General features: G+C 48.1%; 1 protein-coding gene across 1 annotated transcript in view; it reads right to left on the bottom strand.

The window, feature by feature from the left end:
* Positions 1-312: 312 nt before the first annotated feature.
* Positions 313-17,109, bottom strand: part of HS6ST2 (heparan sulfate 6-O-sulfotransferase 2) — a 136,354-nt gene continuing 119,557 nt past the window's right edge. Inside the window, exon 2 of the mRNA XM_040614762.1 lies at positions 313-3,265. Within this exon, the coding sequence (XP_040470696.1) occupies positions 2,563-3,265 (703 nt within the window). The 3' untranslated portion in view covers positions 313-2,562. The remainder of the gene's footprint in view (positions 3,266-17,109) is intronic.

A 17,109-nucleotide genomic window follows, 5' to 3' on the forward strand; every position in this document is an offset into this window, starting at 1 on the left:
CTTTATGTTGCAGACCATTGCAATCATATTTGAAATGACCAGAAACCACAGCTTTTTTTTTTTTTTTTTTCTGAGGACTGCTCAGGAAAGCAGCCAAAACCTCTGCAGTAACTCCTGAACCAGAGAACGCCCAAAGTGGCTCTGCCCTTGAAAGCTGTAGTTTAAACACACTTCAGAAAAGCCATGATTTTAAACTCATATACTTGCCTGTCAACTGCTATTTCATTCATGTTGAAATTTCCATTCATTCTGAACTGCACAATTCCCAACACGTCATCAGATAAAGAAATAATCACATGAAAATCAGAAGACTGTAGTTAAATTTTATTTATCAGTTCTATTGTTAAATTACACAATCAAAGTCAGTGGATCGGCCTGTAAATCTACACAATAAGACAGCGTCTACAGTGGAAATCAGTAGAATTTGATATGGTTATGACAAAATGGTATCCTTATATTCGTACATCCCCTATATACAATAAACAGTATACACAAAGAAAATGCAACTAGTCTTTGTAAACCATGCACACCACAGCATAAAAACAAAATGCACCTTCTGCAACAGGCCCCCCAGCTCGCCCACAGTTAAGTCCTGTTTACAGCAGTGCCTTTCAGTTTTAAGAGCGAATTATTTTCCCCCCTAAAAACCAAAATACAACCAAGACATCATATTGGCAACTGCAGTTCTCATTTAAAAAAAAAAAAAAATAATAATGCTGTACATGAAGTTATTCTCTTCTCCAAGCTGCTAATGCAGGGTATTGGTTTGCTGCTGCTTTGCTCTCTGCCTGCCCCCGGCAGGATCGCTGCCCCCCGGGTTGCAATGCAACACTGGATGTAAAACAACTTTCAGATAAGTTAGGCATGGAGCCGTAAGATGTTTTTAAAGCCTTCTGCCCCGTTTTATGCCCCCCTGCCCTCTTGGTGTATAGAATATTACAGGCGAAAGGCAACAGTGCAAGTGAGCCTGGTAAGCATTGTGTACGCTGGGACCTTTTCGGGTGCCTCCGTCACCACGCACCCGCCCCGCGATAGCCGCTCAGTGCCAAGCTTGGGAGCGTTGCAGGCTACATACAAAATTTCTGAACTTGCTGAATGTATAGCCCAAGCCTTGCAGAGGTTTTTTATTTTTTTTTTTTTGCATAGAGATTTATAGGAGCCCCTTGCACCTCCTGCCCCGTCTCCTCTCCCTGTCAATCTCAGCGAGGCCGAAGGGCTGCGGGGGAGCCCAGTGCAGCTCCGCACCCTGAGCCCCAGCAAAGCCTGCTTGGGAGCAAGCTCCTGCATCCCTGTGCACCACGCAACCGGCCCATCCTGTATAACTATGGCTATGATAAAACTGTTTTCTGTCATTTTTAGTCATCACTCATCTGTCATCGCTAAGAAGGGCTCAAGAGCGTAGAGGGGGGAAAAAAAAAAAGAAGAAAAAAAAAAAAAGAGCCCTGTTCTTATCTGGTGTAGCAAAGATTTACTGGAAGTAAATCCTAATTCAAGTGAAAAACTACTTCTTCCATTGAGCAATTCTCTTCATAATATTGCTGGGATTAGAGAGTTTTATGACGTTTTAAAGACACTACACAAATATCCGCAACATAATTTCATCTAGTTAATACCACCAATTATTAAGGAATTATAAATTCAGCATTATGTATTCTAATGGGTAAGAAAGACTTAAAGTGAGACACTGTCACAGGATTATAATTTGGAAAAGGTTTTATGAAACAAACATGACAACGTGCTGTAAGTTTTCCAGAATGATTAAAATCATACTGCCCTGAAAAACTCTAGAAACAGTGTCTTTAACATTAGCATCGAGTTCAGAAAAGTATGTATGTCTTTTTTTATTTTTATTTTAATATGAGATAGACCAAGCTTAAAACTCTAAACAGCAGTAGGTAGAAAAAGTTTAAAACTTTAAATATTTATATAACTAGAGAAATTACTTCTATTCCTTTTAAAAGCCAATATTATACATAAAACTAGTCAGTATTTTTTCTAGACCTTTATTGTTCCCTTCATCATCCATTCATTAACTTGGTAAATATCATAAGCAGTCGGTGCCCTTGAAAACACATTATTAAAATAAAATTAAGATAAAATCAAAGGGAAAAGGTTTTGCTCATATACTGTATTGTGAGAGTATGCTAAATGCTCGTTATTAGGAAATGAGTTTGCTTCCCAGATAGATCTCAGCCGAGCATCATAAACATTTTCCAGCATCCCATTTTGTACTCATAACTAATTTAAGGATATCTTTTTTTTTTTTCTTTTCTTTTAAATAAACGTCCAAGCAACCATTTCCGATGAGCCTACTTGGCTCCTGTATTTCATAAATAATCCAACAAACCTAAAAAGGACAATTTAATTACACGCTAAGATTAAGTGTTCCACGTACAGTACAACATTTACTGCAAAGGCAACTGCAAAGGCAACATTTTAACCTCTTTTTGCTTCAAACCCTTGAGAAGCGAATTTGTTTGGACTGCTCAGTCGTCTTCGATTTGCAGGTTAGGTTGGGTTCTGCTCCGTTCTCAGCGCCTGGCGAGCCCCCCCCTCCCCCCACTACCGCCGCCACCGCTCCACATTCCCTATGTAGTCAGTGCTGGAGCTGTTCTCCCCCTGCTCTCTCAGGTGCGCTTGCTTTGCCCTCAGGATCTTGCGCTGCTCCTGGCGTTTCCGCCGCGCTTCCTGGTGCTCCTTCTGCCTCATGTACTGGTACCGCTGCAAAAACAGGTCTTTTGCATAATCGTACAATTCCATGTCTAAAAAATTGAGGGCCTCGATGCGCTGCTGAGTCTGCCCGTCTATCTCCACGCTGGAGGCCCTTGTGCTATTGTACTGTGTGAACGGCGAGATGAAGTTCATGTTGAAAGTCTTCTCAAAGAGATACTGAGTCTTCCGCTGGAATTCGGTCAGGCCGAAGAAGGCCATCCGCTTCAGGTTCTCCTTGGCACTGTCCAGCAGAACCTTATTTCTCTGCTCCTCGGGCATGACCGACAGGTTGTAGCAACCCACCAGGCTGAGGTCGGAGAGCATGCGGACCTGGCGGTTGTTGGCGAGGTTGTAGGGGCAATCCATGAACTCCTGCAGGGAGCAGCCCGACCAGTCGTCCCCAGTGTAGCAGCTGGGCAGCTCCTCGGTGGTCGGGGACCGGCCATCGCAGACGTGCAGGGACGCCTTCCACGTTGCTCCTCGCTGGACGTGGCGCCATTCGCTCAGGTATCGGGAGACGGGGTCACGCAGGATGGTGATATAGTAGAAATTCCTGCCAAGGGGAGAGGAAGGAAGAGCGTTTAGTCCCGTGCGTCTCCAGCACACGGCGCATTAACGTTGAAAATCAATAGGAACTTGGAGATGCACTTAAGAGGCTTTCAGGAGCCCTGCTGCAGAGTGCTCCTCTGCACGCTCACCTCGGCAGGGTGAAGGACAACTGAACAACCCCCCCGGGGGGAGCACAAAGGGTTGCATCCACCTGCACACATCTGCCTCTGCCTAATGAGTTTTGCCTCTACAGAAGCAGGAGGGAACCCAAGATTTCCCTCTGTGCTGGGCTGCCCCTGGGGCAACATGCTCCGGCTGGTTGGTGCCTCAACTGATGCTCTCCCCAGACCTTCGGAGAATAATCAAAGTATGTCCCAGGACGTAAGCCCCGACCCAAACAGGGCACAGGTAGCTCTGGATTTTTTATTTTCCTTGTACAACAGAGCTGCACTGACAAGTTTCTGTAGTTTGCAAAAAGCTGCTTGTGCTACATTTCCTGACGAGCAGCTGTGGGTCTCAGCTGCACAAGCCCCAGAGCAGCGTTTCACCTATGAAGAAGACATTTTCTACAAAACATTTCCTTTCACAGGCCAGATAAACGGGATGTGCCCAGGAGCCCCAACACACTTGCACTGAAATGAGGATCTCTGAAACACCCATGCAAATCTCGTTTTATACTCTTGCCTTCACCTGATACAGGACTACAGTGATGAGAGAGGAGAGATAAGTGAGTAACAGGAAATTAAAGGATGCATTACAGCATTTTGTAAAAGAAAACATTTCCAAAGGGGGTGCTGGCTTTGGTTTGGAGCAACATGACAGTGGCACACGCAGGGGACACGCTGCCGCAGGGAACCCCGTCACGCCGCCAGCTGGAGAGGCTGCAAGCTCAACTGAACGTATAGTTTTAAGAGATCACTCTGGGTCACACATTAACATCCACCCTCAAACACCATGCGTTCCACTGTCGGCAGCCTGAAGCCATACACCCCGAGCTCTTTGTGCCGCCTTTAATATGACCATGACCTCAGCGACGATGCTGGAGGTACACTGTCAGGGTACCAGCCATCCGCTTCACCAGATGGAATTAAAGTAGCTCAACAAGCAAACCGTCCTGCCAGGGAAGGGCGCTCCTCCAGGACGAGGATGCTGAGGATGCTGAGGACTGTGTGCCCCGGAGCCCTGAGCCCCCGGGTGTGATTGCCATGTCCTCGGTGCTGGGTAAGGAGGAGAAAGGACAGTCATTTGCTTTTCCAAGTGGCATCACAACTGGCCACCCCGCAGCCAATCTTTTGTTCCCTATCGTTTCCTTCAGCAGAAAAGCCACTAGATGTCAATGTTTTACAGAAAATTGTCTCTGGCTGGACTAAAAAGCGAATCATAAGCACCAAAGTGTCCAACGGGGGAAAGGAAACCTGGGGAGTCGCCATTCCTCTTCCCATTTAGAGCACCCAAGCTCATAAATATTTAAGTAAGTAGAAAATACAATAAACTTGCAAAACCAAATAAAGCCAAGGAGCCCAGTACAGCATCAGCAGCTGGACACAATGGCACCTCAGAGAGCCGGACACTGCGATCAGTGCTGCCACCGTCCCCACGCTCACCTGGGCTCTGCTGCTGCCCCCCCGACTCCAAGGCTTTGGCCACAGATTCACACAGGCAAAGGGAGCCAAAGCCCCCTCCGTGACCCCCAGGACGGTCCTTGCTCCCAAAAGTGCCATTAAACAATTTCACAGTGAGACTTGGAGTTCAGAGGGAGCAAAGACCAAGCTCGCTTTTATGTCATGCACCTGGAGCAGCAGCAACAAACCTCATGCTGTCCCTTGCAAAGAGGGGAAGAGTTTTGCTCTGCCTCATGTCAGCAGGTCTCTGGCAGCGCTGGAGGACCCAACCTGGCAAAGTGACAGGGCTTTCCACCAGTACCAGCACGCCAAGCAGCCACCCCGGCAGGCAAGAGCTGTCCCTGGTCACACCTGAGCGGTGGGCTCCTTTGGTGCAACACCACCACAGCCTTGTCGAGGTCCCTGACACGGGGGAATGGAGCATCTCCAGGGCAAACCCAAGCTCCTTCTTTGACTCCTGCCAGGTCTCCTACACTCTCGGATCTAGTTTCTTGGGATGATGCACTAACATAATGATCCATCCCTCAAGCAATATCAAGTTAGTGCCATATAGCACTAACCCCTATGCTAACTACAGCAACTAACCTAGAGCAACCAGCCTCTATGACCGAGGAGGCAAAAGCAAAGCTCTGCTCACCCCGAGCACCTTGTACCACCTGGCCCGTCAGCAGCCTGGCGAGGCTGGGAGGGGAGCGGGGTGCAGGCACGGGGGTGGTGCCGGCTGAGCGAGGAGGCCAACCAAACCGTACGCCCTAAGGTCATCACAGAAATCGATGGGGAGTTAATGCAAGAAGGGAAACAAATCCTGAGCCAAGATCAATACAGCGAGCATTTTATTATAGTTCAAACTCCTCGGCTGCTCTCCCTTTGTGCTCTTTGGTCACAGGTGGTGACAAAGTGCCTCCCTTGGCTGCTGTTGTAAAAACAAAAGGATGAATAAAAACTTGTATGTTGGTGGAAGAAACGGCATTGTAACGGATCACCGTCACCCCAGGTGGCTGGCGGCCTCATCGGGCAGATATCTCCATCACCGTCGAGGGAGACTGTGGAGAGGACACTGAATAAAGATGCTCATCAAACCCTGCAGTGAGCGTGGAGGTGCCAGGGCTCCCTCCAGCACCCCACGCTCAGGAAGCCAGCCCATCAGCTGGGATGCTTACGGGATGCCCCAGAAAGAGCCCAAATCCTACCCGGCCTGAACACGGCTCCCTGCAAACAGGCTCATGGATGTTATTTATACCACGTTATTATTTCCCAGACGAACCCTGCTTTCAAGACACGACTTACAGAGAGATGCTGTGCCAGCTGCTGGGCAAATCTCAGCTATTTTGTGCACTTCTCCCCTTCTTAAGTTTCCCTCTTAAAATGCTACAAAAAAAGGTGCTGTCCCTTTGGGGAACACCAGCTTTTGAGTTTGCCTAAAGCCACTCTCATCCAAGTTAGAAATCACAGCAGCTCCAGACAAGCAGCTGCGCTGCTCTGCGTTTATCTGAACTGAGCTTCGAATGGTCACAAAAGCTTTAATGCAACATCAAGTCAGAGCCAGGCCAGAGATGGATTTGGCCATCAGCGCTTAGAGCATCCTTCTGCTGCAACTGGGAGGAGGACTCAAAGGTTTGCAATTATTTTTAGCTCTGTACGTAACAGCTTGTTCTTTCTGCTCTCTTAACAAGGGGGTGTTGCGCTCTTGCCCATTCCTTGAAGCTTGTGCTTCAGAGCCTGAGACAACATGTTCGCAGGTAGAGCTCAAACCTTACTGTGAATCATCCCTCCAACTTAAAGAGCCGCACACGTCAGAAACAAGGGGTTTCTAATAAAGTTGAGCTGGATGCCTGTGAAGCAGAGAACAAAAGGAGCTCACGGGCAACTGAGAAAGTAGGTTGACCCTGGAGCCATCAGGAATTCGAGATGGTGTGATAGCCGCTTGCTTTTGGTATCTCAACTGCACACAGCTATTCCCCGAGGAATGCGAGGACTGAAGAGTCCCACAATGCTGAGTTTACTCCCCCGTGCTGCATCACCCACTCTGCTTATCACATCACTGCAGGGATGAAGCCAGAGCATTTTGGGGAGCTGTGAATTATTTGTACATGACCCATCACTGCAGAGGAGCTCAGGAAAGGTCAAAAGCTTCCCTCAGATAAACGCCCAGCTAATGGCTCACATCGCATGCCGTGGTGTGAAAGCTGGCCTTTCTCAGTGCTCTGACTCTTCTACCCATAGGTGGGACAAGGAAAATGGGAAAACGGCAGAGACAGGCAGAGTGATCAGCTGGAAGCCAGGGATGGAAGAGAGGAGAGGTCTGCTCGGCCCCCCCCCCAGCCACAGCAGTGCCAGCTCTCACACTGCGTCCTCCTGGCACGCCAGCTGCCACGTGTCCCAGCATCACTGTGGTGCCAGGAAGGCCAAGCTTCACCCATGGGCCAGAACCGTAGCTCCTCTGACTGACCAAGCACAGGCACCGTCTCTGGGGCGGTGGTGCTGCCACGCAAATGCCCCGCGGCCAGTCCCAGGGCACTTTAATAGCCTGCATGGTCAGGAAGGTGCTCCATCCTCTTCCTTCTGCACAAACACCGCTACCACACGTTAGCATCCCAGAGATCCTGCACGGGAGCATGTCCCTGCCTGACATTTTTGCTATGAGATGACTTTTGCCAAGACTTGATGTTTTTTGTTGAAATGGACCAAGAAATGTGTGCTGTCACTGGACAGACCTTCCTTCAGCTGTCCAGTCCCTCAGCCCAAAGCAGCCCCCTTTCTCCTTCCTGCACAGCCCCTGGAGAAAATACAAAGCAAACTGAAACCTCAAAGACCTCCATGAATTTCTCTAAGGCGTTTATTGAGACTGAGCCATCTGCTTGCTTTGAAGGATAATTCTGTGGTCACATAGCGCATCTGTGCCAGCCCCTTCCCCACCTCTGCCCAGCACAGGGGCTGATGAGAATCCTTTTTTTTGCAATCTAATGATTTTATTTTTTTTTAAAGCATCCTTGCAGCAAGCTTCTAAAAGCAACATTAAAGAAAAAAAATAAATTGAAGTCGAAGTGGGGAGGTGCAAAACCCCAGGGGATGACAGCACTGAGTAAAGCCAGAGACTTCAGAGCCTGGAGGAGCTGCCAGGGAAGCGGTACGCAGCCACCCATGCCGTGGTGCTCAGCAGGATCATCGCGGGCAGAGCTGCTCTGCTGAAAGGGGGCGAGGAAGGGATGACTTTGCTTAAGCATCAAAATGGGTCAGAACCTCCCAAAGGAAGAGTACATCTCACCCCAACCCAACCGTCCCGGCTATGCAAAGCAGGGCTGCAAGGCAGCAACAACCCAGGCGATGCAGAGAGAAGGGGCTACGGCCAAGCCTGCGGCTGGAGCGCGGGGGGAAGGTTTGCAGCTCCCTTTGCTGTGCCCAAGCACCTCTGCCACAAGAGGCCTGGCAAAACGGACCCTCAGCAGCTGAGCAACCATCCCAAGGGTCCGACAGCAGTGGGCTGCATGCTGGCAGCAAAGGGCTCACTGGTAAACTCTTGTTTAGAAGCTTTAACTCTTGTGTGTGCTCCCAGGGCACCTTGACCCCAGTGGTGAGGCTCTAAGCAACTGCTGTGGGGTCCAAACTGGTACCATTTCCACGAGGACCACAACGAGGGTTGGCTTCAACTCGGCACGTCTGAGCCCCATCAGGTCAAAACTCCCGCTGGAGCCAAGGCCGAGCAGGATGGATTCCTGCCAGAGGACAGAGGCTGCCGTGCTGTTTAATTGCGTGTTGAGGCAGAGGAAGGCTGGAGGTCAGACACTGGCAGCTGCCATGCCTGCAGCCTGGAAACCCGAGCCCAGCTTGATGGAGCTATGAGGTGAGGATCGGGAGAGGGGAGCTGAAAGCTAAACATCCACTCACCATTACATCCATTAGCGTACGGATCAGTAGGTGAGGGACTGAGTGACCTTTTCCCATTTCTGCTGAGATGTGAAGCTGCAGCAAGAAGGGCTCCGTAGGCTACAGAGGGTGAGAAACCTTACAGCCTTTGCACTGGGAGCACCGCAGCCCTGGGAACATCCCAGCCTCCCTCCTAGACAGCGCCTAACCCAGGAAAACACAGCTTTAGCACAGGGCTGAGGGAGCACAGCTACGATTTCCAGGGAATGAACTGAGGCAGTCCCATTCACCCAGCAAAACTAAAGCTACCCTTTAAGCTGGCTCAAGTACACCGGTTTGTATCTAGGTCAAGCTCATCCAGATGGCAAGCCTGGCTAGGATGGTTTGAAGCTGCAGATGGGCTAGGAAGGGAATTTTGGGAATGTTTTCTGTTCTGGGGGATTTTTCTCCCCCAGTCCATGGACTCTGTGGTAGATTAACGGGGCAGTGTGAAACCAAGTTATGCTCCAGGTGAAGATGGACATTTTGAAAGGAAAGTTCCCTTTGAAGGGGCAGATGCAAAGGGATGGACCAGATATGTACCACATCCAGCAGAAAAGCTGCCACGGTTTAACCCTGGCTGGTAATTAAGTACGACACAGCTGCTTGCTCACTCCCCCCTCACCCCGAGGGATGTGGAGGAGAATTGGAAAGGAATGTAAAACTCGAGGGTTGAGATAAGAACCATTTAATAATTGAAACAGAATAAAAACAAAAGAACAATAATAACAATGATGACAACAACAGTTATAATGAAAAGGGGAAGGGAAAGAATAAAATCCAGAGGGAAAGGAAGAAAGGAACATGTGGTGCACAATGCAACTGCTCACCACCCACCGACTGATGCCCCACCAGTCCCCCAGAAATGATCCCGCCTGTCCCAGCCAACCCCCTGGGCAGCAGGCATGATGTCCCAGGGTGTGGAATACCTCCTTGTCTAGTTCGGCTCAGCTGACCTGGCTGTGTCCCCTCCCAATTCCTCGTGCCCCTCCAGTCTTTTTTGCTAGCAAGGCCTGAGGAACTGAAAAGTCTCACATCAAAGCCCAAACACAGCACCGCACTAGCTCCTAAGAAGATAATTAAGTCCATCCCAGCTGAAAGCAGGACAAAAGCAAATAAAACAAACCAAAATGCTGCAGCAGAGATTCTGCATATGATGCAAAGAATTAAGAACTGAGCTACTGAAAAAAGAAAAATAATCATAGGGTTGGTGCTTCGGCACCAGAAACAATGCACAATCACCAGAATCAGTGAGCAGCACAAGGATGATCGGTGTCCTTCCCACCCTCCACGTAAAGCACTCATGCCACTGAATAAAAATCCACCGAGCTCATTTATAGAAGAGTAGTCACATACTCATTCTTTTAAAAGCTGAACAATCTGGGCTTTATTTTGAGACAGCAACTTCTCTCGCACAGCTCATCCAACCAGAGGAAGATGCTCCTACACGGTGGCCCCATGCAGGGGTCCGAGATCCCACCCCCTTCTCCTCCACCACTTCCAGCAGCAAACTGGAACTCTGCCACCAGCAGGCTCCTGCACTCCTCGCTTGCCCCACACCGCTCACGAAATGTCCCTGCTTGGGATAATTCGACAGCAAAGTCGCGGACGATGATGGAAGGTCAGAAGCGTGAATGGCGTGAGGCTCACATTTCTTGCTCTGCTCCTAGAAACCCTCCCTGCACGGCTCCAAAGCTGCCAACGGATTTTAACCTTTGGCAGAGGGTCTCCCCACCGATCAATCAGCCCCACCACGTCTCTACGAGAAGTCAAACTCAATTACGCCACGCCAGGCGCCGGGAGTGCTTTGCTCCCAGTAGGTGAGGTTAATTCCCATCAAGAGCAGCCCACTGAGAATTTGATTTGCTAATACCGCAAATTGTTCCTCCAAGAGAAATACCCCTGCTGCCTTGTTTGTTGGAGGCAGGCATCTGTTAGGAGATTGCTCAGAGAGAGGCAAAATGTTCATTTAATACTGTGACTCATCCCGACTCTTAACGAACTTTGTCACCTAGAGACACAATTAAAAGGACAAGGGTGAGCATCCTGGTGACAGCATCTCCTGCCTCAACCATGCGTGCTTGGAACCCCCCCCCCCGAAATGGGAATACCTCTTCCCTGCCGAGAGCTGCTCCCACAGCACAGCTCGCAGAGACGAGGCCAAAATATTTGGCAAGCTCACTGACGCAGCGCTGGGAATCAAATGTTCGCATCTACTCCAGATTGGTCCCAGATGCTTTGCAGCAGCGATGTGGATGGCAACGGCAGCAGCCAAGAAGCATCGCCCATGGGCTTCCCGCAGCACTCCTCTCTGCTCCCAGGCCTCCCAGCCCCACAGGCAAGGGCAATGGGCCCCATCTTGCAGCAGAAGAGGGAAAAGGGGGCCTGCTGCCCTCCCCAGGCTGCCTCCACGCCCCCGATCTGCAGTCCGGCTGCCTGCGCCAGGTCCTCCCCTGCTAGAGTCGGGGTGCTTGCAAGGAGGTGAGCACGCAGCAGGGTTATCGGCGCAGGTCTGCTCCCCTTCTCCTCTCCCCAAGGGCCTCAGTGCAGCTCCTGCCGAGCAAACAGAGCCAGGGCTGGCTCCTACTTGCTCCTAACAGACCCCCCTTCATTCAGTCAATTCAATGAACCTAAACTTCCTGCTCTGCTCCATCCAAAATTCAAAGTACAGCAAAATCTAGAGGAACAAACGACTTCTTCATTGAAGAAGCGAAGTTTAAAGATTATGGGGATGGAGAAGAGGAGGAGGAACAACAACAAACGTTGCTTTTCTCTGCAGCAGTGGGCAAAACTACAAGCATGCGGACTGTATCCCTTTACTCCAGGACTCAGGGTGGCACAGGAGAATCATGCATTAGCTCAGAGCAAGGGCCTGGGAGGAGGAAAGGAGATAAGTATTTCAGAACTGTGAATTAAAGCCGTTAGCAAATGTAAATTTACATTTCCTCTAAGTAATCATTATGTTTTCACTTCTATCAGCACCCAATGAATCACAGAGATGTTTTGTCTAGAAACACTAATGGTGGGGGTAGGAAGCCAGCAGCCTACCCACAGTAACGGCAGAAGGAGAAAAGCGCCAAAGGAACCCATTAAAAGGAGCTGGATTTTGCAAGAATGGCAATTACACCAGCCCATCATTGCCCATGAAATTATCAAATAGGAAAGATCTGCAAAAGAGAAGCATCTCAGGCGCAGAGGAAGGCAGTAATTTAAGATTTTGCAGCTCAAGGTACATGTTCATGTATGTCCAGGCATGGCACACGCACACGAAGATAATGAAAATGAGGCTTTAAATAAGTAAAAAATGCAGCCTCACACCCGCCCATGCTCCCAGCTACCCTCACTCATGAACTAATTGTCCACAGCATTGCCTGCGGAGGGGAGAGCTGCCCTGCAGATTCGCCAGAGTGGTATTAATTTCATAATTGCCTGTATTATTAAGATCTCTGCAGGATACCCTTGCTCACAACCAATTCAGCAAGAACAGTAGCCTTTTTTACTTATTTTTTTTTTTAGTGGTGCATAAAAAATCGAGAAGCAAGTTTCCATTTTTAGACTCTGCAAACAGAAGAGTGACTCAGCCGCTGGAGCCAGCCCTGACTCCACCGCCGCTGCCACCACCACCCCGGAGTCTGGCATGGGAAAGGGTGGCAAAGCTGGGCAGAGGGGCCCAGCCCCATCCCACTCATCTGACCTGCTGGAAAAGGACTGAACTGCCCTTTGGAAACACCCGTCTCTGAGCACAACCTAAGCAGAGCAGCAAAGTTTCCCACCTTGTTAGCTTAATTAAATGATAGAGGCATCTGGGTGGAGGGCAGCGGGGGTGCCGAGACCCCTGAGCTGCACACGGGAGGTAAAACACAAGGAAAGGAGAGAGAGAAGGTGGCAGAGGAGCATCAGTGCAAGAGTATGCCATGCCTCCTCCTTGCGAGATGACGCGCGGCAGTACGGGCGATGCTGGACTTGTGATGCCAGCCTCGGCAGCAAGCAAGGTCTTGGCTTTGGAAAGCGCCTTTACTGCTAAGGGCGATGATCCTTTACAAAACAGGACGCTGAGCTGAATTTCGCCCTTAATACACACTAGGAAAAGTCAAGGTGTGAGCGATCTCCTTCGAAAAATCAAGCTCTGAAGCCCACAGAGTACCAGGAGTACCTTCCTACTCCTAGCACGAGGAACCGCCCCTGTCCCCCGGAGCTGCGGCATGCAGCATCTTCCAGGCGTGGTACGGCACCTCCCCATTCGCAGGGCTCTTCCAGATTCATTAAAAAACACAGCAGACCTCCCGACGCGAAAAGGAAGCCACTGCAAAAGTGCTGGTGAATAACCACAGGATGTTGCTATAAATCAGATATTTACAACAGTATTTACCCTATCGAAATGCCGTTGCAGGAACTGGTTTCAACTTGTAACTGATATTTCTGCGGCAGCGAAGATAGAGGTTTGCAAAGCCTACACTCCATAAGCAGCGGTTTACAGAGAGGGAATAGTGGCAGTTTTTCATTTTCCAGAGTCCACTCACCCTTCCAAGAATCTTAATGCCTCATTGATTCATAATACAGTACATAAAGATTTCATTTTTTCTTGCACACAGTGATATATTATGGAGTCAATCTATTTTGCCACCAAAAAGTTTGCTTAGTAGAAAAATTTGGAGTTTTGACATTCAGGAAATTACAGTCATCTGTAAAGTACGATTGATATGCCAAGGCTAACATTTTCATGGCGCTTATGGAGCCAGAATAATGATGCTAAAATATTTATCATATTCTAAACCAAAAACAATCCAGGTTCTTGTTTATAAAAAGCATATATTTAGTATTACAGAAAAAAGCGTTATGCTTTTATCCATATACATTTTAGCTATATCTGAAATGCGCTAAGCCGCATACTCTCTGACCAGCTGAAAATACTTTTAATAATTTAATAAAACCGATACTTCAGGCAGCCTCTGCTGTGCCCTGGGCATGCAAGCGGAGGGCACGAGCTGAACGCACGGCTGCACGGAGCAGCACAGAAGAGGAAACACGAGACAGGGGCTGCCACACCGAACGTGCCCGATGTCCCCTGGGGCTGTGGGCAGCCGTCCTGCCACCCACCAGCCGCCCAAAGGGTGCATGTCAGCTGGTGCACGTGCAGCAGAAGGTCACTGAACCCTGTGCACTTCACTTGCAAGGTTTGTTGTTAATATAATCTAGAAGCAAGAGGGTGCAGAGGGTTCCTGTCTCAGCTTGACACATACATTTGTCTTTTTTATGAACGTATGAATATGTATTTAGAAGTTGTGATTTATCGTATTTCCTGAGCACTCATTGCAATTTCCTAATTGCTGCCTGAATCACAGTAACGCGCCTCCCAACTCCTTCATATATGAAAACACGTACTGCTGAACATCCCTGCCTCAACACTGGAGGAATCTTGGAGCTCTCAAGAAAAAGATCATATGATCTGCTCCAAGAGTTCTGCATATCCCACAATGGGGAATTAACTCCGGAGAGGTATTTATAAAATCATTTGTTACTATATCACAGCTCAATCAATTCTCTTCAATAATACATAAAAGGAGGAGTTTTGGCTCACGTGAAAAAATGTAAGGCTGATGTTAATTCCTTCACAAGCCATTTGCAGATAATCTTCCGTATACCAGTTAATATATCCCATGATAGGTTACATGAAAGTGCTTTTAAAAGCTAAAGCGAGGATATACAGCATACAAAAAAGGCACATTAATGCAACTTATACTTTGCTTATCATAATCATTGGGCATAGAGAAATCCAAGTAAAATCCTTCCCAGGCTTTCCAAAATTTTGTCAAAGGCAGGCATCTACTGAAAATGTCTTTGAAATGTAATTAATGAACTGATACTGATATATTCTCAGCCTACTGCTAAAAGAGGGGCCAAGGAACAGACAACGTATTTACAGCTGCAACCTGCTACAATTTTAATTTCAGCTTTCATTGATTTCATTTAGCACCATGAGACTGTATAATGAAGAAATCTGTATCAATTGAAAATACCAAGTGTGCTCCTGCCCCACTAGGGCACTTCAGTAATATCATGTAATGGAAGGGGATTCTCATTTAATTGAATTGGAAATGAAACACATATTAGCTAAGAAAACTTAATCAGTGCAATAATATTAAAATGGGCCACTCAGACAAACTATACTGATTAAGTCACTTGCAAACATTTCCGTAATCATCACTGAGACTTATGGCGTTAATGATTTAAACTCACTTTTCTACTCCAGGGAACAAAACTGTAATTTCATAGCAGACAATTAGAATATTTTAAACCCTCTCTCACACATTACAATACAGTCTCCTGCCAGAAGCACATGACCTGATCCTACAAGGATATGTCTTGAGCTTTGATGCACAAGAAGGTCTGCATGGATGCTTGGGATGTCACCAAAATGCTTGATTTAAACCAGGAGACAGCCCAGAAAGCATCTCACTGGCTGGCAAGCATTTCTGGAGTACTCACTGCAGCTCCTCTGCAGACTTCATCTTTAATCTTGACTAGTTATTGATAGCACACACTGATGCACAGTAAAGCTGTGAGCTTCAAATGTCTCCCAGCAGACCAGGATTTTAAAAATCTTATTCACACATAGTTGACATAACTGGATTTAAAATTTTCATGGAATAGCAGAGTGCATTTCTAATAAAACTTTGTAGATGTATTTGTTGTGTCAAAGCTCAGCTGGGAGGGTTTTTACATCAGCTAAGCAAGCAAGACTTTGCAAACATTACAGGATGTACAGAACATCCCGTTTCCCATGTCCGCTAGTTCTACTCCACACATTTAGCAAAAGCGTATTTTACTTAGTTTGAATCACTTAGGATGATGCCCTGAGAAAGCCACGTTTATGGAAAATGCCACTTTTGCTTCTTATACAATCCTGAACCAATGCAGGGATGTGTCCATCGCATTGTGCTCGGAGGAACAGCATCTACACAGTGCAAGCATGTGATGTCCCAAGCATGGGAAACAGAGACTGAGCTGGCAAAACCTCACCAGATGCTTCCGACAGTGCGTTCAGCACAGGTATCGGCTAGAACACACTGGGCGCTTATGGATTTCAGATGCCTCCTATATCGTTAATTAACACGTAGCACTAAGATGTTCAAACTTCTATTTTCAGACAGCCAAAAGCAAATGCAATTTCTGCATCTTTTCAGTGCCACGAAACAAACTTCAGTCAAGTTGGCCGCTGGACTGAGGCCACAGCAAAGGGGAGACACAGCAACCTGGGCTACGCAAGGAGAGGAGCCCAGCTCCCCTCCGCACCAGCTAACGGGGTGAGGGCTGGCACTGCCATGCAGACAGCACTCAGTCCCACTGCCCACACACAGCGCTGCTCGCTTTGCCTCTTGCCCTGGCTCTCTCCCAGTGAGGGTAACACAAGCATGGGTCAGGACCTGACTTTTCTCAGAGCAGCTTCTCGCCACGGTCCTTGGGCCCTGAGCCTGCTGCTCAGAGGAGCTGAGCTCCCAGCCCTCGCCATCCACAGCCAGCCAAGCAGGCAGCGCTTTGAACCCTCAGCCACACCAGCTGGAGGAGAAGCCTTGCTGAAGTTAGCTGAGATCCCCTTAAAAACAAGCTCATTTCAGCCGAAGCCAGAGCTAACCTACCACTGCCAGAAGAAAATCAGAAAAAGCACCACCAGCCCAGCCACAGCATGACCAACCTAAAGCAAAATAAACCACATTATATCCTTATATCCAGGGTTATTCACTAAGATTCACAGCTCCTTCCAAACGGATCTGCCATTGTTCCCATTCCTCTAACCTCCTCCTCAAAATATGGAGGGGAAAAGAAAAAGAAAAAGAAAAAAAAAAGAGCAAACTCTTCTATGAGCCACGAGAGATGGTTCAAAACAGCATCATTCCTACCTCTGAACATCTCCTGAATGATTTTCAGAAGACACAGTTCTACTCCTCCATGGATTATTCTGGCTAAAAATGTGTGTGACATTTTAATTATCAAGTACAAATGTTACTGCAAGTAAGCAATGAAACAGATGGTGTCCTGAATTTTACAGTACAGCCACATTTTCCAGCTCAAATTTACAGTTCACCAATCACCAAGCTTCAAGTCCTGCCTCTGCTGCTTCTCCTCTACCCATCTGAACCGCTGCAACCCTTGCGATGCTGGGAGCACAGCTCTGGGAGTAGAAACTCCGTGCAAATTGTGCTCCTCCAAGCAAATGCACAGTGTGCTTCCAATGAGGAAACAAAAGGGAACACAGCTCTACACAACCCAAAAGCATGGCATGTATGAAGCAAGGGAGCATTTGCCTTGGAAAAAGGATGATGGG

This window comes from Falco naumanni, chromosome 14 (genome assembly GCF_017639655.2).
Source record: "Falco naumanni isolate bFalNau1 chromosome 14, bFalNau1.pat, whole genome shotgun sequence".
NCBI classification, from domain to species: Eukaryota; Metazoa; Chordata; class Aves; order Falconiformes; family Falconidae; genus Falco; species Falco naumanni.